We start from the raw sequence: 25,870 nt of genomic DNA, 5'->3' as shown, positions 1-25,870 counted from the left end.
AGGACACCGCCGCCCGACCTCTAGAGGAGAAATCGACGCGACGCCTGCCGTGAGATCGTAATTTCAACGCGCAGCCCCGCAGATCGAAGTCTAGAGGAGAAATCGACGCGACGCCTGCCGTGAGATCGTAATTTCGACGCGCAGCCCCGCAGACCGACGCGCAGCCGGAGAACAAGCAGGAAAATCCACGCACAGACCCGGGACATCTGGTAATCCCCGCGATCCACAGAAAGAGACTGTCCGCGCGCCGGAAAACGACGCCCGACTTCCCCGCGTGGAAAATAACGACGCAAGTCCGTGTGTGCTGGGGAGAAATCGACGCACACACCCGTTTTCCACGCACCTCTTCTTTTGTGGCCCTCTGAGGAGATTTTACACCAGAAACCAGGTACTTTGTGCTTAAAAGAGACTTTGTTTATATTCTAAAGACTTAAGACACTTTATATCACTTCCCTGTGATATTTCTACAATTTTCCATTGCAACGTTATTCTTTTTGACCTACAATTATCCTGATAAATATTATATATTTTTCTAAACACTGTGTGGTGTATTTTTGTGGTGCTATATGGTGGTATTGTATGGTTTATTGCACAAATACTTTACACATTGCCTTCTAAGTTAAGCCTGACTGCTCGTGCCAAGCTACCAGAGGGTGGGAACAGGATAATCTTAGATTGTGTGTGACTTACCCTGACTAGAGTGAGGGCTTTTGCTTGGACAGGGGGTAACCTGACTGCCAACCAAAAAACCCATTTCTAACAGTGTTCATATTGCCTTTCTACCCTTTCTAAGAATCGGGGAACAACCTGTGATACTATAACCTTCTTTAATAGTACAAATGTTACCAAACTCAAAAGAAGGAAGCCTTGCTGTATGTTAAGCAGCAGACAACAAAGAACGACAGCAGGGAGCATTTACCACAATGCTCAATGTGTTTACTTTATCGCATTTTACATAAGGATACTTGCACATGGGCAAAGATGAACAAACTGAATTATACCTGTTATCCATTTTATTTACATAATGATACAAGTTTTCCCCACTTGTAAAATAAGAAATGTATAACACAATCTATGTACTAAGAAATGGGATCTAAGGAGCGTTTGCTGTGGTGTTTCAGACTTGTTCAACCAATCACTGTACTGAAACAAAACTCATGGCCCTGACAACAGGAAGCCAAATTACTTCTGCACATTTCTAAAGTACAAGTTGTGCAGTAAACAAAGGAACTCCTGCCTTTTCCAGGCTGACCAAAATCAAGCCATTAAACATGCATTGATTTCCCTTGTTTTGCACAGATGAAAGTGAACCCAATAGCTTCTGTGTAACTGTTGGAAAGGGCCCTTTTTGCAAACCTTTGCCTCTGACCTCCTGTTTTTGTCTGTGTGCCTCATTTAATTTCTGCTGGTTTTAATACTCTGGGCACTTTATCACTGTTGACCAGTGCTAAAGTGCAAGTGCTCCCTGTCTAAATTTTATCGGTGATTGTTCTAGCCATGATTGGCATATTTGATTTACTAGTAAGTCCCTAGTATAGTGCACCGGTGTGCCCAGAGCCTTTAAATCAAATGCTACTATTGGCCCTGCAAACATGTCTCAGACCTGCCATTGAAGTGTCTGAGTGTGCAGGTTTAGACAACCATGTCGACTTGGCAAGTGCACCCACTTGCCACGCCCAAACCTTTCCTTTTATTACCTGTAGGTCCCCCTAAGTTATGCCTACGGCAGCCCCATGGGCAGGTACTGATGTGTTTTACATGTCCTGTTCGTGAAATCTTGCTAAACTAATTTTTCACTATTGCAAGGCCTATCTCTCCCATAGGGTAACATGGGGGTTGCCTTGAAGTATCTTTTAAGTGTAATTTCTCATTGGGAGCAGATAGAGATATGGAGTTTGGGGTATCTGAACTCACAATTTAAAAATACATCTTTGGTGAAGTTGGTTTTGAACTGAGAGTTTGAAAGTGCCACTTTTAGAAAGTGAACAAACACAAATGATTGGTGGAATGCAGAACCAATCAAACATTCACCCCAATCACAGATCTGGGTTTAATCCATCAATTATTTTGCGCACCATGCCATCCAGTTTGGACCCAGCAATTTACAAGTCAGTCTTGACCCTGTTCCCCATGGGAACAGTCCAGCCCAAACTGCCAGGCCAGGTCCTCCCTGGACCAGAAACAAGCATCCTGGGACCGGGTTCAGGTTATCAACCTTCATCAGCCAGGCTAGCTTCAATCCAGTGGCATAGACCGCAGAACCAATCAAACATTTACCACAGTCACAGATCTGGTTTTAATGCTTCAATTCTTTTGCTCACCATGCCATCCCAGTTTGGACCTAGCAATATGCAAATCAATCTTGACCCTTTTCCCCATGGGAAGTGTCCAGCCTGAACTGACAGAGCAGGACCTCCCTGGACCAGAAACAAGCATCCTGGGACCAGTTTCAGGGTATCTCCCTTCATCAACCAGGCTAGCTTGAATCCAGTGGCAAAGTGAGCCCGGGGCCCATGTCTGGGCATACCCAGTGCACGTAGGGTGACAAAAGTAAACAAACACAAATGATGGATGGAATGCAAACCCAATCCAACATTCACAGATCTGGGTTTAATCCATCAATTCTTTTGCTCACCATGCTACCCCAGTATAGACTCAGCCATACGCAAATCAATCTGGACCCTGTTCCCCATGGGAACAGTCCAACCCGAACTGCCAGGCCAGGTCCTCCCTGGACCGGAAACAGGAATCCTGGGGCCGGTTTATCAGCCAGGCTAGCTTGAATCCACTGGCATAATGAGCCCAGGAAGCACGACCGGCGCACTTAGGGTGACAAAAGCAGGTTAACAGTTGGGCTGTTTGTGCACTCACTCCAGACAGTCACCCAAAGGAAGTTGAGGTGTGCCTTCCATATACTGGTGGCCCATCACCAGGCTGATGGGTCTTCCTGAGCTAGAGTGGTAGGAGGAGCTGACACTTGCACCTGAATAGGGATGTGCCTGTCCTCACACAAAGCAGTCTCTAATCCCCTGTAGTGTGTATGGGGCCAGTGCAGGGAAAGGCAGGGTCCTATGCACTACAAAGACTTCTCTTTGAAGTTTGCCCAGAGATGGGTATAAGTACTGGACCTCTGAAACCACAGAGTTAGAATCCTTCTGGACTGTGGAACTTCTGCCAGGAAGAATAGCTGGATGCTGTAGGAGGGACTGCCACTCTGCCTGTTGCTTTGTTGTGCCGGCCTGCTGCTTGCTGCTTCTGTCCTGGGAGTGAAACAACTGGATGTAGCTTTCTACATCCTGCTTCCAAAGGTTCTCCAAGGGTTTGGACTGAACTTGCCTCCTGTTAAGAAGTCTCGGGACATCAAAGACTTTTTCTGCACCTGGTCTGTGTTGCTGAGAGTCCTGACTTGCCAAGTGGTGTCAAATCCAGTTCCTGGGGCCTTGGGAGTGGGCGCTTGTGCAACAAGAAAGAAACTAGTGCATTGACACCCATAACAACTTCAGGACTGGCACTGCTCTCTGACCCTGTGCCACTGCCTGCAACGGAGCTGTGTCCCCTCTGAGTGCAATGACCGCGGCCTCCACTGCAGGTCCGATGCCGCTGCATTGCCTCTGAAGTCCAGCCACAGAGTGAGTCCAGAGCGCTGTGTCACCGACATCTGAGGCATCCAGCTCCCCTGCAGCACCTGTGGCCCCATGGTGTGATTGCAACACCGTGACGTTGACACCTCACATCTTGACCTGCTGGATTCATCGACCTCACCCTGTAAGAAACCGCCGCCAATGCCACATCACCCTCCTGCAACCATAAGGAAGTAGTGCCCCTTTACCCTGCCTAGAAGTAAGGAAACAACGCCTCTCCTCCCCGGTGGCAGTTAGGAACCGATGCCGCACTGACTCCAGCGATTTCTCACTTCTCCAACTCCTTGCATCGTCGCCGTTTCCTTAACATTTTCAAGGTACTGTAACCGAGATCCATGTAACTCTGTGACCAGCCCACACTCCCTCGTGAGTGATGTTGGACTGTTGGAGACGACTCCACGAGATGTCATGATAGCCCCAGTTTGAGCTATTGTATTTTTAAGGTCCATACTACATTTAATCTTTGAAAATTTGTATCTTTACTTGTATATGTTGGATTTTTGTCATTTTGGTCGTTTTACTCACATAAATCTTGTCTATTTTTCCAAACTGGTGTGGAGTATTTTTGTGGTGTCTTCACTGTGTTTCTATTTGTGTGTGTGTGTACAACAAAGTTACACATTGCCTCTGAGACTGGCATGATTGCTTGAGCCAAGCTACCAAGAGGGTAAGCAGGGGTTGTCTTAGCTTGGTGACTGCCTTTCCCTGGCTAGAGTGAGGATCCCTACTTGGACAGGGTGCAAAACACTGCCAACTAGAGACCCCGTTTCTAATAGTAGCCATGGAAATATTCGAATTAATATGTTTTATTTTGTGCATTTTAACACAAACCTTTGCTTGGGTACTTAATGGGACATTTGTGTGTTTTTACTAATTTAATTTTGAATCTGAAAATTTTAAGTCCGCCTATTTGATTGACTACACATTCTAAAAAACACTAACATTGTGAAAACGAGAAACAGCGAGAGCAAGGAATCCACTGCTGAGATAAATTACCTTTCTTCGGTTTCTTTGTTCTCTGGAAGCTCAGTTGTTTTCCGACTTGCTGGCATATCAAGGAGATCCCTGAAAATGGAGCAGTTATTCGTTATAGTAAATTAGACAAGCAAATTATCGTTTATTCTTTTCCCCTTTCCTAGATAGAAACATGTGATGTGATATGTCATTTTAGTGTTTCTCTTCAAACCTCAAAAGAAATTGATAGCTGTCTACTTTTGTAAAACAAAATACGTGGAATGACCTTTCAGAAGAAAACTGGCATAATTTGCTGGGTCAAAGGTTTTCTCAGTTTCTTGCTTAGATTTTGACTGCCACTGTTAAATTTGCATTAGATTTTATAGACTTCTTAGAAGGGGTAAAGGCAATAGTATGTACTTTTATTTAACTGTTTTCTTATGTTGGGCATGACATTTTGTCTATATTTAACTTTCTTGAGACACACACAAAAGTAAATATTTTTGGGATCAATACAAGAAGAGACATTAAGTGAAGCTTTTAAACCCCCATCTCCTTTAATTTCACACCAAATAATACAATTTTGGCCATGATTACAACGGACTGGCAAAATGCTAGTGCAAATGTGGCGACCTCTAATTTGTGTTAGAGGAGGAGTGCAAATTGCACCCGAATATAGGTGTGCATCCAGGAATGTGGACATGCTTTAATGTTACCCACTATTAATCCTATTAACAGGCACGTGAACTACATTTTCTCTTGTGGCCCATTGTGGGTGCAAACGTGAGTGTGAACACAAATCGCAATTTGGGGCCCACTCGTAATGAGGTCCATAGAAGCCATAAAGTGGTGCAGAATTGCATTCAATCGAAATAGACTATCTCAAAAAAAAGTTTAATTCCTAGAGAAACAAATGCAAGGCTGTTTGTTTCTGTAACAATTACAATACTGGTAGAGTGCACATAGATTGGAAACAGTGGATTGTTGAACAAAAGGCAACAGAAGAGCAGTACGACGCAGTAGGGGAACTTCACAGGTAAGACAAATACGTTTGGAGATTTACATCTATAGTCTACAGCACAAACCTAGGTGGGATCCAAAGTTTGTCCATTTCAGCACCTTATATTTTCAGACGGTATGCGTGTAAACACATTTCATTGGAATTTATGACCATGAACCGAAAAAAGATGGCACTCTGCAATATTCAAAATAATCTGATTTTGAGACTATCCAAGTGACTTGGCTTCCTTGAGTGTAAACTAAAATTCAAGACTGGATAGTACAGTGAATGGACTGCCATAATAAATCTACTTCATTGTCTTCTAAGGAAGTACCCATGGTGCAGAAATATGGAACCTTAGCTTCAAAGGTATGTGAGGCTACATCTTCAATACTGTCTCACCATTCAAGAACAAAGAAAAAAGATTGTGTTGGGATGCTATGCAGTACATCTCTCTGTTGACCAGTATGCCTTTATGCCTCCTCACCTCTTAAAAGTAGACTGACTCCATTTGCACATCCACAGAATGCCTCTCTCTCTCTCCCAAAACAACAAACGAGGACCGGATGTGTGTGGGTCATGGGAATATTAAAACAAGCATTGGCAAAGCCAATAGGTTTCCCCTATGCAAAATATTGTCGCTTTGTCAATATTTTTTTTAGGATATGTTGCACAGCGTGAGGAGGGCAGGTGTATTTAAATTTTGTGTTAAAAAAATATAACATCTTACAGCCTTTCCTCTCACACTTCTTGTAATCATGCAGGACTATCACATAGTTCACTTTACAATAACCACTCACTTTGCAGTCAGAAAAAGAAATGTAAACAACAATCTCCGTGTTCAACAAGTAAGCAGGAATTTGTTAGAAGGAATTTTTCAGAAGACTTGGCCTGACATTTGAATTCTTGTTTTGAACGTGCAGCAAATGGAAGAGCGCGACAAAATTCTTGAACCGAGGAGCAAATTAAAAACAAACAAAAGGGCTGCATGGGAGCTCCAGGGGGCTTGAGAGAGAGTGATGCATGTGCAACACACATAGGTTATTATACATACTATGCTGAAGTTAAAGCAGTTTAAAAAGGCAGGCGGGAAACATGCATAATTGACAACCATGTCCGGTCGGATAAAAGCAATATCAGTGCTGCTCTCAGCAGAGAGGTTGGAGGTGGAAGGGGCGTCTGTGATTTCGTCCCTGTGTGTCACACTCTAACAGTGGCAAATTAAGCTATGTGAGACTGACAGGTGGAGGGTATCCGGGGTGCGGGAAGAAAGACAAAAAAAAAGGTGGAAGGGCAGGAGTGAAGCACAATGGAGAGGGGGTGACTGGTGATTGTAAATGGAGGGGTGTGGGTGTTCCGTTTTATATAGCTGAACTCAATCTAAAGGTATTTGAGCATTTTGACACATGAGCACCGGTTACATTAAACAAGCAGGCCACATGCCAGAGACATAAATAAATAATTAAATAAATAAAGACAATGGGGTGCAAGGAGCCGGAAGAGCCGTTCTGGTCTTCATATGGCTCTAATTGTCCCAGTTCTTCAAACAGGAAGGAATATTTCCCGTGAAGCTTGTGTATTCCTCTCTAGAGCCGGCGCAGAAAGTTGTGCGCAGCTAAAAGCAAGATGTGCAGATCCTGGAAGGACATGTTAGCTCTTTTTTTTTATCTAGGAGGGTATGGCTGAAATCAACGGTGCTACATGCAAACTGCATACAAAGTCGAACTGCACATGTATTTTAGGTTCTGCTTTTATTTTAAAGTGTACAGTGATGACGACTAACAGTAGTGAGACAGCAGAAGAGGCTCATCTGTTTAATAAATCAGTACCCTTTGGTTGAAGTAAAAACACAGCCGAGAGTGGGAGGAGGGCAGAAGTGCGGACGGCGTGCTTGCTCAGTAAATAAAGAAAAAGCACAAAAAACAGGGGCAACACTGTCTATAATTAGCTGCACTTTCCTCAGATTTTCCATGCATGTTATACAAGTTAATGGTGCTCATACATTATAGTACATCTGTTGCCAACGTGTACATACTGGAATCTACAGAGCCAAACCAGTTAATCGCAAAAATAGAACAATAGTGTTTGACTTAACATGGGTGCATGGGTGTTTGAGCACTCTTTTTGTTGAGTTCTGATATATTGGTATTGTAAAGGAATGTTGTTTATGGGACACTGGGTGTTGATTTTATAGATAAATTATCAGAGTATGCTTTTTGTATTTGATGAGCTCAATGTTGATATTTTTAATAATACTTGTTTTGAGGTCTACTAAATTTATGGAAGAAATTATCTAATTGTATTTTTGTATTGTAATCTCATCAGCCTTGAAAAAGACCTTGTTAGGACAAATCACGTGTCGGCTGAAGTTCATACCCATTTGGCTGAAGTTCATGTTCATTGGCTGAGATTTCTCAAAGTTGGAACATCTGAGATCAAAAATACAGTTTTTCTCTATGGAATGAAATCTTACAAGTTTTGGTCTATACATTTTGTATATTGTTTGTATTTTTGTATTTGTGTTTGATTGTATATTTATTAGTATGTACATTTATAGTAAATTATGACATGTACATTCCATTTTGTGATTATCACTTGATTAGGAGAACAAACACCCAGACATTCATGCTACTCATCTTGGATTAGAGTGCCTTACAGATTTACAGAACTTGATGTTTTGTCTTGTCTCTTACAACTATATATTCAACAAAGAGAATATGGTGGGCTCCACTATTGTTCTATTTTTAAATGACGAAAAAGCACCTGCAGAGTGAAGTAGCCAGTGGAAGGACACTAGACAGTAGCAAATGGCCAGTGACCGGAAGGACAGCTTGGTCCAGGCTCCACATGATGGCACAGACAACAAAGCAGAGCAGGAAGTAAAAGCTGACGATGTGCTGGCCAATCAGAAGCAGGTAAATTAGAGAGACATTGGAATAAACCAATGGTAAGATCAGGTACGTAAGGGTGGTTTCTAAGCCCCTTGTAAGAATGTGTTTACTCAGAAAAGATTTTGCAATCATGCGCGTACAGGCAAAAACTAAAAAAGCACTGCACAGAGAATTCACTGGCAGAAAGTCACTGACATTGCGTGTAGAACAGAGAGCTTCCTAAAATGAAATCACCTCGACCCACTTACTTCCCAAAATAAGTTCATGCAGCTTTTTCACAAGTTATAATTCCTCAAGTGTAAGGCGGCCATGTAGACCAAGTTGGACAGTTCTCCAGTGCATCTGGGGGAGGTGGCCATGGCCATGGCTTCTTCCACCCTTTTGGTGGACTACCCATCCTATTTAGAGATCACCACCTTACCAGTGGGGCTCTGTGTTATCAAGGGTGTTATGACCGTGTACGTTCCCCTCACAAAACCGCAGATTTTCCCAGCAAGGACCTTGTTTAAAGTACCTTTTTGGTCAACTATTTTGTTTAGAGAAACAAAAACTCCATTAGCAGGAGTTTGTTTTCTCTAAACAAACCGCCCAACACACAGGGAGGTCCTTGCTGTGCTTTGCAGCTATTCTATATTTTCCTTGCTAGTGTCCTACAAGGTGTGGCAGACAGAGGCATTGGAAATCAGTAATGGTTTCTCGGCCTGTGAGTCTGGGGTTCTCATCAGTGCATTCTGTTGAGACTTGTAGTAACTAGTGGTTTCTACTCTTCAAAGGGGTGTTGCACTGGTTTGATGGGGCAGCAAGACTGCCACTTTACGTCAGTCCTGCCATTCCACTGATACCTAGATGAGGTTGTAATCATGTAGAAATGTGAATTTTTAATTGCACATTTCAATAAGGAGACAATGTTCTCCGTGCAGAAGCCACTTTCCCTGTATTCCCATTACATCTATGTTTGATCACTATTAATAAACATAGTTCAACAAAAATAGTTTTACATTTATTTCCGCTACAACACGTTTATAAATACTCAGTAACCTGCGAATTTGTAGGTGTTCACTGCATTTTGCTTGGCCATCTCCTTCAATCCACCACTTCCTTTCTCTTTGGGTGGCCACTAGGCCTTGCAGTTTTTGCCCACGCTAAATGCACTTTGCCCTTCGAAGGTTCCCCTATTCTGAGTCTATGAATTTCAATGTGCAAGTGGCTTTTGTTCACAAAGATTACACTGAGGAATGGAAAACTCCTTGTTAATATGTCCTTTGTTGTGTTTCACAGTATCTGCCTTGCATAGTTGCACTTTCGAAATATGAATAGCAGGCGCTATTGTTACACACAGTTATGAAAGTTTATTAAAGCACTTGCAACCTACATAAAATCTACATGTTGCAGCAGATACTTGAACTTAATGACTAATCCCACCAAAGGCAAAATAGTATCCAAAAAATTAAAGTGTATGTGATATGTGGATTAAACAACACAAAGGTTTTCATACTTTCCGTTACCTTTGTTCTTGCTTTTCGGTCCTTAAAATCTCTTGACTTTCCCGCAGTGAAGCCACGTTTAATAAATCCCTATAAATCGAAGAAAAGAGTATTATACAAAACCCTGATGACCTTTATCCGTGTTTCCCTGCTTTGAAAAATACATGCTATCGGTGTGCGCTAAAGTGAAAATGCAATTTAGGGCAGACTTCCAAACACCGAGGTTTGTTAGGTATTGAGTGGTATATTATAAAAATCGCAACTTATTGGTCCATGGGCCAGCTATAGATTTATGTAGTGGTGAAACGTCTACTACCAGAGAAGTATAAAATTTAGTAGTATGAACTTTGTACAAGCCTGAATACATGGAAAAATCAAAACCTTAATATTTTAAAGACATAAAAATCACCAACCTGGTTAAGCTGCAGGCATCCTATATGTGGATGCCAGAAAGCCATGGTAAATCTTAAATTCCTTGCCAGGAATACCTTAGATCACTTATGCCTGGCTCTAGCAGGCTTAAGATAAGGCCATCCTGACAACCCATGTACTGGTAATACATTACACCATATGCAATCAACTGGCCCCTAGACAACCTGATCAATCTTGCCTTCTGCTCGGACCTCGTTCTAGTGGCCTGCAAAAGCAGGTGGGTTGCCTCCTTTTAATAAAACAATGTTTAGACATGTCTGACTTGAAAAGTTTCAGGCCAATCACACATTTACCTGTCTTCCCCAAGACTGTGGGAAAGCGCTTGTCCAAGTGGCTCACAAGGTTCAGGTATGAAGATGTTCTTCCAAAGTGCTGCTATTGGAAAACCCAGGAAGTCACTCCAACCCCTTTTCGATCTGTAGCGTACAAGTTATGTTAAGTGTTGCAGGATTTGACTTTTTCTCTTCTCCTATTTGATCTATACATCCATCCAGATTAGGAAGTGGTTTGATCCTTTAGTTTTCAAGAAGTCTACTACACTGATGACACCCAGCTCACTGACCATTAGTCCTCTGACTCAAGCAGAACAGGTACGTACTTCTCCACATGAGATAGCCGAAAACTGTCCCAAAATGAATGGTAACAAGACAGAGATCATGGCCACTGGCGGGTCCCATGCTGGACAAGCTGGTGTTGGCAAAAGCAGGTTGGCCTGCTTTTCACTCCTATAGCAAAAGACAACAACTAGGACATTCTCTTTGATAATGAGCTTTAAGACCCAGGTTCAAAGTGTGTAGTTGCCCTGTTGCACAAAATCCTGCTCTTTCACCCTACCTCGTTACACATTCTTTTACACATATAGATGAGGACACCTTGTGCACTGTATTGCCTGTCCCTGGACTAGGAAACTCTGAAGACTATATAATTCAGCCAGGAGCTTGGAGTACAGCCTTTGAAGATCGGACCATGTCTCTGCTGTGTTACATTGACAACCTGTGAATTAACACTTTCAGTTCTGTGCTCTTTCCGCACCGTGTTCCGCAGGACCAACCTACTGTTTCTCACAGAGAGTATAGCCCCATATTTTACATCATGAGTGCCTAGATCTGGAGCCACCTCCCTGTTGACTACCATTTGCTTTAAGTAAGCTCCCTGGGGGTATGGCGGGGCACAGGCTACAGTACCTCAATTATGGAATGCCCTTCATCTGATCTTTTGATGTAATTCTGATCACCTTCAGTTTTGCCAGCCCCTGATGACATGTCTATGTTTTTCTAACTGCTTGCACTCCTTATTGCTTCCTCTCACCAACATAGCTTACAGTAAATACATGCCATGCAAATAAGTAAATAAATGAATATTGCTACATAGAAATGCAGTTTCTACAGTTCCAAGAAAGGAATTAAAAAATTGTGAAATCATAATATCATGGAGAATATATCCACTCCACAGGGACCTGCTCTCATGGCTCTCCTCTCTCATTTAATTTTCAATTCTCTACCTGCTGAGGAACAAATTAAAAACTGCAAGTGTTTATGAAACAATTGCATGTGGTTGAACAATAAAACATAGGGAGGCTACAAAAGGAGACAACCAGTCTAAAACCTCCATCAGTCTGCAACGTGTATGGGCACAGACTTCACCTTTAGTAAGCATATGTAATGAGTTAATTAATGTATATTGAATACCAAGATCATGTACAATTACTGATGGCTTCCGTGGAGGAGGTCAGGCATGTGCATCTACAACAATGCAGGTTATAAACAGATGCTTACAAGGTAAGTAACGGTTTCCGTTTGTAGCATGTGTTGCTGTAGACACACATGCTTTGCTTCCGCTGTAGAGCAGTTTCCTGACAGCAGTGGCTAATGGGTAGATGAGCCAGGTGTTTGAAACTTAACACAGTTTGGCCAGCCATGGCTTACTAATAAGACAATATGTCCAGACGGTAATGCTTTGTGGTCATGTGTGGTGCTGACCAACGTGCTACCCAGCAGATATCAGCAAATGGTTTGTTGACTAAGAATGTTGTAGAGTATGCACTACGAGGGGCAGCAGGCATATGTTTGGCCTTGGCATAATAAACTGAATATATTTCACAATCTAGTTTGCAATGCCTGCTTTGGAAATGTGGTATCTCTTGAATGGGTTAGGAAGTGCAGCAAAAAGTTGGTTAGTCTAATTAAACGGTTAGTCCTGTCAGTATAGCGCGAGTGCCTGTTAAATATCTAGTTTGTTTAATGCTCTTTTTGCAACAGTATCAGGTTGTGGGAAAAATCTATAGCTCAATAGATTGATTCAAATAGAAAGGTGAGACTACCTTATGTAAGTTCTAAAGGTTACCCTATCCATGTGTATCTGAATGTATGGTTCCTAGTCAATGTTTGTAAATCACTTATTCTTTCAGAGCGGTTATCACTACAAGTAAAGCCACCTTCCATGAAAAGAACTATAACTGACATGAATGGAGAGGCTCAAAATGTAGTCCCATAAGCCTGTTATGAACGACATTAAGGCTCCAAACAGGTGCTGAAGGTGTTTTTGGAGGTTTCACCATTTTAAGGCCCTCTAGGAACACCTTGACTATAGGAATCTAACAAAAGGGATGCTCGCCCTCTGTTCTACATGTTTGCAGCTACTGCTGCTAAATTAAAATGTTTTGAAATGTATGTTAGACCTGTCTTTTGAAGATGTAAAAAGTACAAAATGATGCCCTGCATCATAAACATGAAGAAATGTAGTTGCTTTGAGATGCATTAGGGGACAAAACGTTTCCACTTTGCTGCATAGCATGCTCGCATGCTAGGTCTATGTGCCTCTCGCAAGATTGCCACACATTCTTCTGGAAAGTGGACATTACCAAATTGCTAGATAGAGTTGTTTCAGCTCTGGGTGCCTCATTATGCTGTGTTGTTGAGTGAGAAGATCCAGCCTGACTGGAAGCTTCTCATGGGGACTGAAGGACATTTCTAATAGCATTAAGTATCCACGTTGTGTGGCCAACACTAGTGCCAAAAAAGAAAAAAGAAGGCAACTATCCATGATCAGTTCATCCATAGTGCATTGCGCCAGACTGTGGGTGTAGGTACCTTCAGGTGGAGCTTGGTCATTTTTGTTTTTCCATCGAATATGTATCGCCAGGAGGTGAACATTGTAGCAGATAGCCCAGGGCCAGATCAGTTGAGTCTTGTCTGTAATCAGAAAGTAATGTTTACCTCTTTACTTTTGTATGCAATATATCACTCTCATGTCCATCTTTACGAGGACTACTTTGCCACTGACAAGTGACTAAAAAGGTTTTAAGGACTAGATCAATAGCTATTACTTCCATGTAGTTGATGTGCCTCCCCTGTTGAAGAGGGGCCCAGATTCCTTAGTCAGTTGTGTCGCCAAGATATGCACCTCAACCTGTGAGCAAAACATCGGTGGTAATGGTCACCTGTGTTAGACTTCCAAGAAGGGCCTTCCCATCAACAGATTACTTCTGTTTCACCAATTCAGAGAGCTCTGAGTGCTGGTCTTTATCAACAAAAGACATTTCCACTGACATTCTGCTTGTCACCACTGACACTTGAGACACTGTTGAAGTGGGCACAAATGTAATCTGGTTTGTGATACAATTGCTATCTATTCAAGATGCCATTATACCCAGCATCTTCATTACAGTTCATTGAGTAGACTTAAAATGAGGCAGCAGCTGTTGAAATGTCATCACAAATCTGGTTCGGGTATGATTTCCACCATGTATTGTATTGTATTGAATTGTATTATTGTATTAAATTATTTATAGAGCGCATTCCGGCAGAAAGCATTAAAGCGCTATACAGACCATAAATAAAGAAAACTAACACAAACTACCCCGAATATTTAATTTACAAAAAGCCAGGTTTTAAGACTTTTCCTAAAGAAGAAGTGATTCAGTATTTGATGCAGCGAAAGAGGCAGACCATTCCAAAGCCTGGCTGCTTCCACCGTAAAAGCCCAATCTCCCCATCTCACTTTTTTACAACGTGGTACCTTGATCATAAATTTAGAGGATGATCTCAGGTGTCTTGTTGGTTTGTAGAACAACAAAGTGGATTTCAAATAACCACATCCTACCGACTGAAGTGCTTTGTGCGTAAGGCAAAGTGTTTTAAACATGATTCTCTTCCTAATTGGAAGCCAGTGTAGAGATATCACACATCTCTTAGCAGAGATAGATTGAGGAAAATTTAAAGTTAAACGAGCTGCCGCATTCTGAATAGACTGCAATTTATCTAAAGAAGATTTATTAGCGTTAAGCAGCAATGAGTTACAGTAGTCCAGTCTAGACGTAACCAGTGCCAATACGACCGGTCGTCTAAGGTCATCCTCTAAAAGATGTAGAATTTTCTTAAGAGTTTTTAATATCCAGAAACAGACCTTGACCAAATGATTAATCTGTAGCTTAAAAGACAATAAATCATCGAACATAATGCCTAGATTTTTTGCAGCTGGCACAGGCGACGGGCATCCCCCACAGACGGGAGGCCACCAGTTATTGTCCCAAGGGGAATTATTACAGCCAAAGCACATAATCACTGTCTTGTCCCCATTGAGTTTAAGCCAGTTGCAAGTCATCCACTTGTTAATTGCTAACATGCAGCGTTGGAAGTTTTCCTTCGTGTCCTTCCCATTGTGAGAAATGGGCGCAATCAACTGCGTATCGTCTGCATAAGAGACAATCTGGGCCCCAAATGAGCAAACCAGGTTAGCAAAAGGAGCCATATAAAGATTAAAAAGTGTTGGACTAAGAGAAGATCCCTGCGGGACGCCGCAAGGGAGTTGGAAGGGAGAGGCCCTATGATCCCCGCATGCCACCGTAATAGTTCTATCCATGAGTGTTAGAAATGGGGTTTTTGGTTGGCAGTCAGGTTACCCCCTGTCCAAGCAAAAGCCCTCACTCTAGTCAGGGTAAGTCACACACAATCCAAGATTATCCTGTGCCCACCCTCTGGTAGCTTGGCACGAGCAGTCAGGCTTAACTTAGAAGGCAATGTGTAAAGTATTTGTGCAATAAATCATACAATACCACCATATAGCACCACAAAAATACACCACACAGTGTTCAGAAAAATATAGAATATTTATCAGGATAATTGTAGGTCAAAACGAATAAAGTTGCAATGTGAATTTGTAGAGATATCACTGAAAAGTGATACAAAGTGTCTTAAGTCTTTAAAAAGCAAACAAAGGGCCTGATTCTAACTTTGGAGGACGGTGTTAAACCGTCCCAAAAGTGGCGGATATACCACCTACCGTATTACGAGTTCCATAGGATATAATGGACTCGTAATACGGTCGGTGGTATATCCGCCACTTTTGGGACGGTTTAACACCGTCCTCCAAAGTTAGAATCAGGCCCAAAGTCTCTTTCAAGCACAAAGTACCTGGTTTGGAGTGGAAAATCTCCTCAGAGGGCCACAGAAGAAGAGATACGTGGAAAAAGGGTGTGTGCGTCGATTTCACCCCAGCACACACGGACTTGCGTCATTATTTTTCACGCGGGGAAGTTGTGCGTCGTTTTCCGGCGCGTGGACAGTCGCTTTCTGTGGATCGCGGGGATTACCATATGTCCCGGGTCTGTGCGTGGATTTTCCTGCTTGTTTTCCGGCTGCGCGTCGTTCTGCGGGGCTGCGCGTCGAAATTACGATCTCACGGCAGGCGTCGCGTCGATTTCTCCTCTGGAGGTCGGGCGGCGTTGTCCTTCGGAAGCCGTGCGTCGAAGTTCCGGTCGTCCCAAAGGCGTTGCGTCGATCAGCGTCGGTGTGCGGTGTTTTTCTCACCGCGGAACAAGCTGTGCGTCGAAAAGTTCGCCGCACGGAGCGTCCAAGTGAAAAAGGAGAAGTCTTTTTGGTCCTGAGACTTCAGGGAACAGGAGGCAAGCTCTATCCAAGCCCTTGGAGAGCACTTTCACAGCCAGACAAGAGTTCAGCAAGGCAGCAGGCCAACAGCAAGGCAGCAGTCCTTTGTAGAAAGCAGACAGGTGAGTCCTTTGAGCAGCCAGGCAGTTCTTCTTGGCAGGATGTAGTTTCTGGTTCAGGTTTCTTCTCCAGCAAGTGTCTGATGAGGTAGGGCAGAGGCCCTGTTTTATACCCAAATGTGCCTTTGAAGTGGGGGAGACTTCAAAGAGTGGCTAAGAAGTGCACCAGGTCCCCTTTCAGTTCAATCCTGTCTGCCGGGGTCCCAGTAGGGGGTGTGGCAGTCCTTTGTGTGAGAGCAGGCCCTCCACCCTCTCAGCCCAGGAAGACCCATTCAAAATGCAGATGTATGCAAGTGAGGCTGAGTACCCTGTGTTTGGGGTGTGTCTGAGTGAATGCACAAGGAGCTGTCAACTAAGCCCAGCCAGACGTGGATTGTAAGGCACAGAAAGATTTAAGTGAAAAGAAATGCTCACTTTCTAAAAGTGGCATTTCTAGAATAGTAATATTAAATCCAACTTCACCAGTCAGCAGGATTTTATATTAGGGAGCTCAACACTAGTTGGCAGGAGTATGCAAATCATATGTTCCTACCACCACACAAGATGCAAACATCTAATGTTACAGCAAACGCTGTGTCCATGTAAATTGTTTGATGTTCACTATGCATATTTTGTCATCAAATCGAGAGCAAGATTTAGATTGTTTAATCTATTTGTTTGTTCTCAGGTGGCGTTACTGTCTTCCTACAATTAAAAAGTTATTTGTTGATTATATGTAATCCTGTAATCGACAAGAGCTGGCTCCAACGGGGCTTGAAAGATGTAAGTGGGGGCAGGTAGGGTGAACAGGGTTTAAAGACGGTGGGTGCACAAGACTGTGGATTCTCAAAGAAATACAGCTAGGTCCATCCCCTCGCTAACCCAAGCAGCAGCACTGGTTTTCCTGCAGAATACCTGGACCACTGCTGCTTCCTTGGCCAGTAACTGTCATTACTAGGGGTGCCCTGCTCACTGACACCTACTCTCAGTCCAGTGCTCTAATCAAGACAACATTCCCATACCTCAAATTTACTTATAAAACAGCATTCGTGTTTCCTGGATGTGGGAATTACTCCAGATTACAAGTAAACACTACTAATATATGAGCAGCCATCTAATATTCATGAAATGCATTCTAGGTGTACGCTTGCTAATGTTGTGGAGTGTTTGACTATTAAAGTTGAGTGATTTTAGCAAACACATTAAAGTTTCAATTGTTCCTCATTTTACTGCGTGCACAAGTTTTTCTTCAGACGAATTACAGAAACCTACCTGTAGAATCCCCAGATTCTGTCAGCATGATATTTGACTTCCTCTTGAGCCATGTCTAGGAGGTGCTTGCTTGCTCCCAATCCAGAGTACGTAGCCTGGAACACCCCAACAAGGGTCTTCAGAAGCTTTCCAAACGGGTGGACTGAAGATTTGAAGGCCTAGCAAGGAGGGGCGAAGCAAAGCAATTGTGAAACGCTGAACACAAGTCAAGTGCCATTTGAAAATGCAGCACATTCTGGATACTTCTGTTAGTGGTTACATTCCCCTTGGTACAGAAAACATACAAGTAACGAACCCATGCGCTTACCTAATCCATCCTAAGAAAAGTTGTGTGTGATACGCACTGTGTACTGAACTGTCTCTAGGAGCTCGAATGACTTATTACAGCATTCTCAGTGTGTGATATACAGTGAAACCAGCGCCTTATCAAAATGAGGGAGTATCAAATCATGTATTGAGTATGTGAAAATCTTACACAATTCAATACACATTTTTATACAAAATGAAACTACTTACAGGTAATGGCTGCGGGAGGGGGCTTTTGCCTAATAGCTTTTGCCCTCATTTATTACAGTCTATTCAAAGCATTTTCTCTCCAAACATCACCGTAGACTAGAAGTGTGATAGATGGGAGGCTGAAAGGTACAAAATTATTTCCACGGTACAAACAAGCATGTCAAAGGGATAGGGGAGGAAGACATACTTGCCCGTTTCCTAGGCTGCACAGACCTCTTGCTCTGAATACAGGCGCACATCCTTAATGACCTGCCTAGAAATTACATTTTTATCTCAGGGATGTATTTAGCTACGAGGCATTTCCTTCCGAGGTATCTCTTTCAATACCAGCTTGGAAAAGGAAGGCTAATGTGAAATTAATACAAAACAGCAAACCTGTTTTCACTGCACTTCACCACAATGCATTAAATGTCCACAACTCAAGTACCTCTCCTATGACTCGCTAGCTTTCTGCTAGCCATTTATCATGTACAGAGCTCCTCTGCCTATTAGCTAGGTTTGCACAGTACCATATACATACATACATATATTCACATATACATACAAACACACATACACACATACTGTACTTGACAGTTTTCTTATTCTATGTACTGTGCCCTATGAATGGTCATTGTCACCGTGAAACTCCACCGGAGAAAGTGTTTATTCCCTAGTGGTTTTATATAATTACTAAAGAAAGACTATGGAGGTTCTATGTGACCAGTATGTAAAGCGAAAGCAAAGTATATTATAGGACTCTTATAAGAGCTCATGTAGCCAAGTACTGTCCTATTAAAAAAAATCGACAGAGTAGGACACCATAGCAGCCACTATAAATCCAAAGACCAAGCAGTTTGTCTTTTGGCATTATGTTAAATAAGAAATCAGCATATAAACTGTATGTAAAATCCAGAGCATCATTTTGTGTGTCTGAGGTGAAAAGAAGGAAAGAGACAGTGTGCGTGAAGTAGTAATTTTACACTGTCACGCATCTGCACACCATATTCATGGTTCAGGCACGTTAAATTGCATTTACAAATCCCAAGTATCTTCTGTATAGTATTGAGGGATCTAAATTGTGCAGGATTGTAATGTAATCCTACTAGCCTCTAGTGGCAGAGTTACCGCAGGGTGTGAGGAACCGTTGTCTCAACGGGCCTCGACGGACGCCTTTGGAAAGGTGCCTTGTAGTTCACTGAGAAGGAAAGATGCATGGAATCCAAATGGCGTTGAAACCTGTTCACCAAGGAGTTAAGTCACCAAACGCTGTAAGCTTCGAACTGACATAGAGTGAGCGAGTGCATAAATATGAAGCCAACGTGGTGAGAACTGCATGGAAGGATATCAGGTGCATTGTAAGCCATCTACCGACTGAGTATCAACACAGCCTGCTAAAGTACAAGCGTGCAGTAATTATTGACTTCTGTATACCTATCACTCCTGAAAAGCCAGACGTTTCATAAAGTGCCTTTGCTATGACATCAGACTCTTACAACTAAAAGTTACCATGAATTGCTGTTGAGATCATATTTATAACCTGATGAGGGGTCTTGGGCGATAACGCTTGGAAAATGTCAGTTCATTCCAGCTCTCTGATAAGGCACAATAGAGAAAGAGTGAGCGGCGGGCTCAAGTTTCACATGTGCTTAAACGAAGGTCGTGCACGATCCAACTGTTTGACCTGTGTGCGTCCTTTCACTGTCAGCATTTGCAAGTTTACGTGTATGGGCCGAGCCATTCCTGTTACCCACCAAGCTAGTGAAAAGACATAAATAAGGCCACGCCCTGGCTTTACCCTCTTGCCCTTGAGCTATGAGATGTGGACACCAGACGTAAACTACAGTTTCATTGTGTGCCAGTATATATATATGTTAGTGGTATACAATGTGTAAGGATATTCTGAGTTTGTAAGATAGGAGATTAGTCGTTTTTTTTAAACATTCTTTAACAATTTAAATGTCGTGATTTCTTACGTTTGCACCGCTTTTATGTTTACATTTTTTAATCAGTTTCAGTTATTGTTACATTAGTTTTTCTTATTTTAGTTTTTTATATCAGTTTAATATTTTGACGTTGTGGAATTTCTAGATGTTCTAATGTTTGCATTTTGAAGACCACTATTGGAGTAATTTATATTTTTTAATTATTTAAATATTTGAAATTTATATGGATGTCTTCAATGTCTACAGTTGTGAGACCAGGTGTTGGGCCTTATGCTGGTAGTGTTATTTTGTTCCTCGTTTGTATGTCAATTCAGTACACAATCCAGTAATTGTGAGTGGCTATGTGAGTTGTGTGACTTGCGCCAAGGCTTGGATGGAGTAAAGTTAATATTAGTTGATCGACAATACTACAACAGTAGATGTGGATGTTACTTTGGGGCATAGCAATGGACATACTACTTTTATAGATGTGTTTTATATTTTCATGTCCCTCCGTGTTATTCCTTAATGTTTCATTTTTTTCTCCCACTTTGTTATAGATATTCCCCGTTTTCCAGTCAGTCACCCAGGGCACTCCCAAATTTACACCAAAAACATATGCCTACCCCTGCAGAGTTCTCCGAACTTGTGACAGGAAACTCAACACGTAAAAAACATAGGACAGGCCTATGTGTACATCTCTGATGATACCGTATAGTAGAGAATTGCATTCACATTTGAAGTAGTACTGCAAGAGTATGATTTACAAACTAAAAATATGTTGATTAGTAGACCCATCTCTAGCTACTTTATGATATTCCCCAGGATACATAGCAGCTGGAATGATGACTTGGCAGACTAAGTGGTCCTATTAAGTTTTTATAGACAACTGTTATATGGTGAGGACTTTGAGTAAAAGTGGGGTGCTGCTGGAGGAAGACGTTCAAGGACACACACTCCATCAATTGTAAAGGATAGCAGTAAAGTGTGTGAGGCCATGTATGTATGTTTTATCAACCGTCTGCCTTTGTGAGGTGAATACAAATGGTGCACAGGAGAACATAAAATAAAAACATATTATAGTTGCTTGGAGAGAACTGAGAAACAGGAAAGAGAGCAAGTGATAGAGGAAAGAGGGAGGTAGAAAAAAAGGAAGAGAATCTGTTGATGTGTCTGGTGGCTCAGTGGACTAATGCATCTATTGCAATGATCTGTGTTTGATCTCTTGGTCACAGGCTCAAATTCCAGCAAGTCTACTCAGCCTTTCATTCTTCAGAGGTCGATACAATTAGTACTATTGAGCTGGGTAACAATAAATAGCTGTTATTCCGCATCAATTTTACGCTTGCTGGTGAATGTGCAATTTACAAATACATGTTACCTTAGAGGGACTAAAAAACATGAGAAGGAGATGAAGACAGGGGCAACAAGAGAGATGGATTAGATTGGCAAGAGATCAAGAAAGAGTGGTGGGGGAGAGGGGGTGAAAAAGAAAGAGAACAATAAATGGAAAGTTGTAAATTGAGAAACAGAACAAGGAAGGCAGAAAAAAGAGAAGAAAGAAGAAACAAAATGGTAGAGAGAAAGAAGGGAAGTGAGGCGAAGACAAAGACAAAAAGCGAGAGAATTAAAAGATAGAAAATTGGTGAAAGGGTGAGAAAGAGAAAAGAGAGGCAGCATAAGAATAATGGAGAAAGAGGAGAAGTAAAAGAAAAGATGAGATGGATGAGGAAATGGGTGAATGGATAGCTTAAAACTATATTCAAAGCGGTGCTAATAGACAGAGATTGAGAAATGGATACATAGGACAAATATTCATGGAAAATGACAAGCTGTTTGTTTTAAGCAGTTTTGTTGTTTCGTTGATGCAAGTATTCATGCATGGCCCTCCTGCACTCACATTTTCACTCAAAAGAACATTGGGGCCTGTCTGGCAGCACAGCTGCTGTACATAATTTTTCAGCCACATCATCTGCTTTTGAGCTCATTGGCTCCCATCAGTAGTGTATAGGACAGAAAGGGAGTGGCTTATATTGGTACGCCCCAGACCCTATGCCCACATGGGTTAGGGAGAGCATTTTCCTAGGTGGGCTTAAATGATCCACCAAGGTGAATGTGCGTTGTATCATTCCTAAATTAGACAGAAAATACATCCCCTCAACACTACTCATTCAGGGGCATATTGAACAGACTGGTTTCTTGTTTTTTGAATCAGGTCTACATCGAGTTATTTGTCTGCCACACTCCAGGCCATGCTCCTATATGCAAATGTTCTGAATTATTTCTCTGTATGTGCACAGACTTAGTGTTGCATGGGAGGATGTGTTTGTGTAGTCAATGCATGTTAACTGGAGTCATAGTAAGGTTGCAGCACTAGGGACAACTATGAGTTCTGCTTTTTTAGAATGAACACTGACAAGAATATAGGAGTAGAGGATAGTTGCATGTTGGTATTGCAGGCAATTAGCGGTACCTTTTCCAGATAGCATTGTAACTGGTCTGGATCTTGAAACTTCCAAATGTCTTTCAGCACATCTTGTATTTTTCCAGAAAATTCTTCATTTTCCCTGCAAGAAAAACAGGATAAAAGGGCACACTCATATTGATATTTGGTTATTTAAACTCACAAGTAAACTGACAGGTGATTAGCCCAACAATTGTATCCACAATTTGTATTCAAAGCTCCAGAGAACTTCTTGTAATGAAGAAATTGTGGATCCTGATCACTGAAAGATGAGACCCCATTGGAGTTTTGGTTTATTTGTGCCCCTTGGAGAACATTGTGTCTTCTTTCTCTATGACTGTCAAGATAAGGTTAGGCTAAATTCTGAAAGCTAGTCATTTATAAAACAGTAGTGTTTGAAATGACCATCTCTTGTGCAGTGTGCCCACAGATTTTTGCCTTGACTGTTTTTGCTGCCTCTAAAACTCTGTGCACTTTACCCCTGCTGACCGAAGGTGAAGTGCCTTTTATTTCCTCCTTCGACATGATGAAATTGCCATACCCTTAATTGGTATATTTAACTTACCTATAAGTTCCTAGAAAGATAGTACAAACTGTGGCCCAGGTCTGAAAGTTACATGTCACTAGTGTGCTGTAGCTCCCACTGCAGTTACAGTGCAAACATGATTATTGGCCTGCTATTTGTAGAATGGCCATTCAATTTTAAACTGCAATTTGGGCATGTCAAAACTACTGCTTATAACATGCCAACCCCTTCCTTTTAAATAATGGTAAGGCTTTATTGCCCTTAAGGAGGGGGGATGGTAAAAGTAGGACATGTGCAAGTTTAATGTGAAAAAGTCCCAAAAGCTATTTTCACTGTAGCAGCGCTGGCTGTTCCACAGGAAACATTTGGATGCCGTATTAAATGTAATAATGTTATCTCCGGCTGGGCGAAAGCTGCATATTTAACTTTTTGGACTTTTTAAAATATCTATTGACAGCCAAACTCACTGGTGAAGTTGTAGTCTTAATAAATCATTTTGGCATAATTACTTTTAAAATGTTGCCATTTCTTGGCCTGAAGCCTCTGGAGGCCCATTACATGAGCTCCATCTGGTAGCTGAATTGCGCCCCTGATGAGGCTAGAAAACCGCTCCCAGATAAGGACAAAGGATCTTGGTGTGGGGAGTGGTGTGTGTTCCTCTTGCAAGATGACCAACTGGACTATGACCTGGAACTTAAATAACTTCAATAATCTGTTGGAATAAAATAAGAAATACCCTGAATGTTCATCTTCTGGATGAGATACAGAATGGAGACTCCTTGGCTGCCATATCTCAATGAGCCTCTAACTATAACTTGGGCAAAGGGCCTTTGGGGAAACCCTATCAGCCATCCAAGCTTTAAAGAACTGTTCAGCACAGACTGTTAAATCCCTCTCTGTGCTAGAATGAACACAAATGAATGAATGAATGAAAATTTCATAAAGACACAAACGCCCATAGGTGTTTTGGAGTGTTAGAGAACAGCCAAGTTTTGAGCTGCTTCCTGAAATAAGTCAGGCTAGACTGGGCTTTTAGATGTATATGTAGTTTGTTCCACATTTTTCCAGTGGACGAAAAGAACGTACTTCCACCCCAAAGAGCCTTTTTGAATTTAGGCACCACTATACTCTTGGAGAAAGTACAATGTAGAGTTCTCTTGGGAGCGTACCAGCAGAACCTTGAATTTAGGTATTTCGGTCCTGAGATGTGCAGTACTTTATGAGCAACGCATAGGGTTTTAAAAGCGACCTGTGTTTTTTTACGGGCAACCAGTGTAACTTGACTATTGTCTGGGAAACTGTTGGACCTGGCTTTTTGACAGGGTCATCCCCAAACTTTTTGCCTCCGTCCTCCTATTTTTTCTGACCTGTTGTTGTTGGCTTTTGACCTCTGGGCACTTTACCACTGCTAATCAGTGCTAAAGTGCATATGCTCTCTGTGTAAATTGTACTATTGATTGTTTTTTCCATATTTGGCTATTTAATTTACTTATAAGTCCCTAGTAGAGTGCACTATATGTGCCTAGGGCCTGTAGATTAAATGCTACTAGTGGGCCTGCAGCACTGGTTGTGCCACCCACTTCAGTAGCCCCTTAACCTTGTCTCAGGCCTGCCATTGCAAGGCCTGTTTGTGCAGTTTCACTGACACTTCGACTTCGCATTTAAAAGTACTTGCCAAGCCTAGAACTCCCCTTTTTCTACATATAAATCATCCCTAATGTGTGCCCTAGGTAACCCCTAGAGCAGGGTGCTGTGTGGGTAAAAGGCAGGACATGTACCTGTGTAGTTATATGTCCTGGTAGTGTAAAACTCCTAAATTCGTTTTTACACTACTGTGAGGCCTGCTCCCTTCATAGGCTAACATTGGGGCTGCTCTCATACACTGTTGAAGTGGCAGCTGCTGATCTGAAAGGAGCAGGAAGGTCATATTTAGTATGGCCAGAATGGTAATATAAAATCCTGCTGACTGGTGAAGTCGGATTTAATATTACTATTCTAGAAATGCCACTTTTAGAAAGTGAGCATTTCTTTGCACTTAAATATTTCTGTGCCTTACAATCCACGTCTGGCTAGGTTTAGTTGACAGCTCCTTGTGCATTCACTAAGACACACCCCAACACAGGGTACTCAGCCTGACTTGCATACATCTGCATTTTGAATGGGTCTTCCTGGTCTGGGAGGGTGGAGGGCCTGCTCTCACACAAAGGACTGCCACACCCCCTACTGGGACCCTGGCAGGCAGGATTGAACTGAAAGGGGGCCTGGTGCATTTCTTAGACACTCTTTGAAGTCACCCCCACTTCAAAGGCACAACTTAGTATAAAACAGGGCCTCTGCCCTACCTCATCAGACACTTGCTGGAGAAGAAACCTGAACCAGAAACTACATCCTGACAAGAAGAACTGCCTCGCTGCTCAAAGAACTCACCTGTCTGCTTTCTACAAAGGACTGCTGCCTTGCTGTTGGCCTGCTGCCTTGCTGAACTCTTGTCTGGCTGTGAAAGTGCTCTCCAAGGGCTTGGATAGAGCTTGCCTCCTGTTCCCTGAAGTCTCAGGACCAAAAAGACTTCTCTTTTTCACTTGGACGCTCCGTGCGCCGAAATATTCAATGCACAGCTTGTTCTGCGGCAAGAAAAACGCTGCACACCGACGCTGATCGAAGCGACGCCTTCGGGACGACCGGAACTTCGATGCACGGCCTCGCAAGGACAACGCCGCCCGACTTCCAAGGAGAAATCGCCGCAACGCCTGCCGTGAGAGCGAAATTTCGACGCACAGCCCGCGGAACGACGCGCAGCCGGAAA

At 42.4% G+C, this 25,870-nt stretch overlaps 1 protein-coding gene across 12 annotated transcripts in view; it reads right to left on the bottom strand.

The window, feature by feature from the left end:
* The window catches only part of ALS2CL (ALS2 C-terminal like), a 544,978-nt gene that overhangs the window by 66,094 nt on the left and 453,014 nt on the right, over window positions 1-25,870 (bottom strand). For all 12 annotated transcript variants that reach the window (XM_069210973.1, XM_069210972.1, XM_069210966.1 and 9 more), the window contains 4 exons: window positions 22,551-22,644; window positions 17,658-17,815; window positions 9,992-10,060; window positions 4,638-4,706 (listed from right to left, as the gene is read on the bottom strand). In XM_069210973.1, the coding sequence (XP_069067074.1) occupies window positions 4,638-4,706; window positions 9,992-10,060; window positions 17,658-17,815; window positions 22,551-22,644 (390 nt within the window). The remainder of the gene's footprint in view (window positions 1-4,637; window positions 4,707-9,991; window positions 10,061-17,657; window positions 17,816-22,550; window positions 22,645-25,870) is intronic.

The sequence above is a fragment of the Pleurodeles waltl genome, chromosome 10 (genome assembly GCF_031143425.1).
Source record: "Pleurodeles waltl isolate 20211129_DDA chromosome 10, aPleWal1.hap1.20221129, whole genome shotgun sequence".
Lineage (NCBI taxonomy): Eukaryota > Metazoa > Chordata > Amphibia > Caudata > Salamandridae > Pleurodeles > Pleurodeles waltl.
Note: the sequence above shows the minus strand (reverse complement) of the source record. Positions and strands in the feature narration are given on the sequence as shown.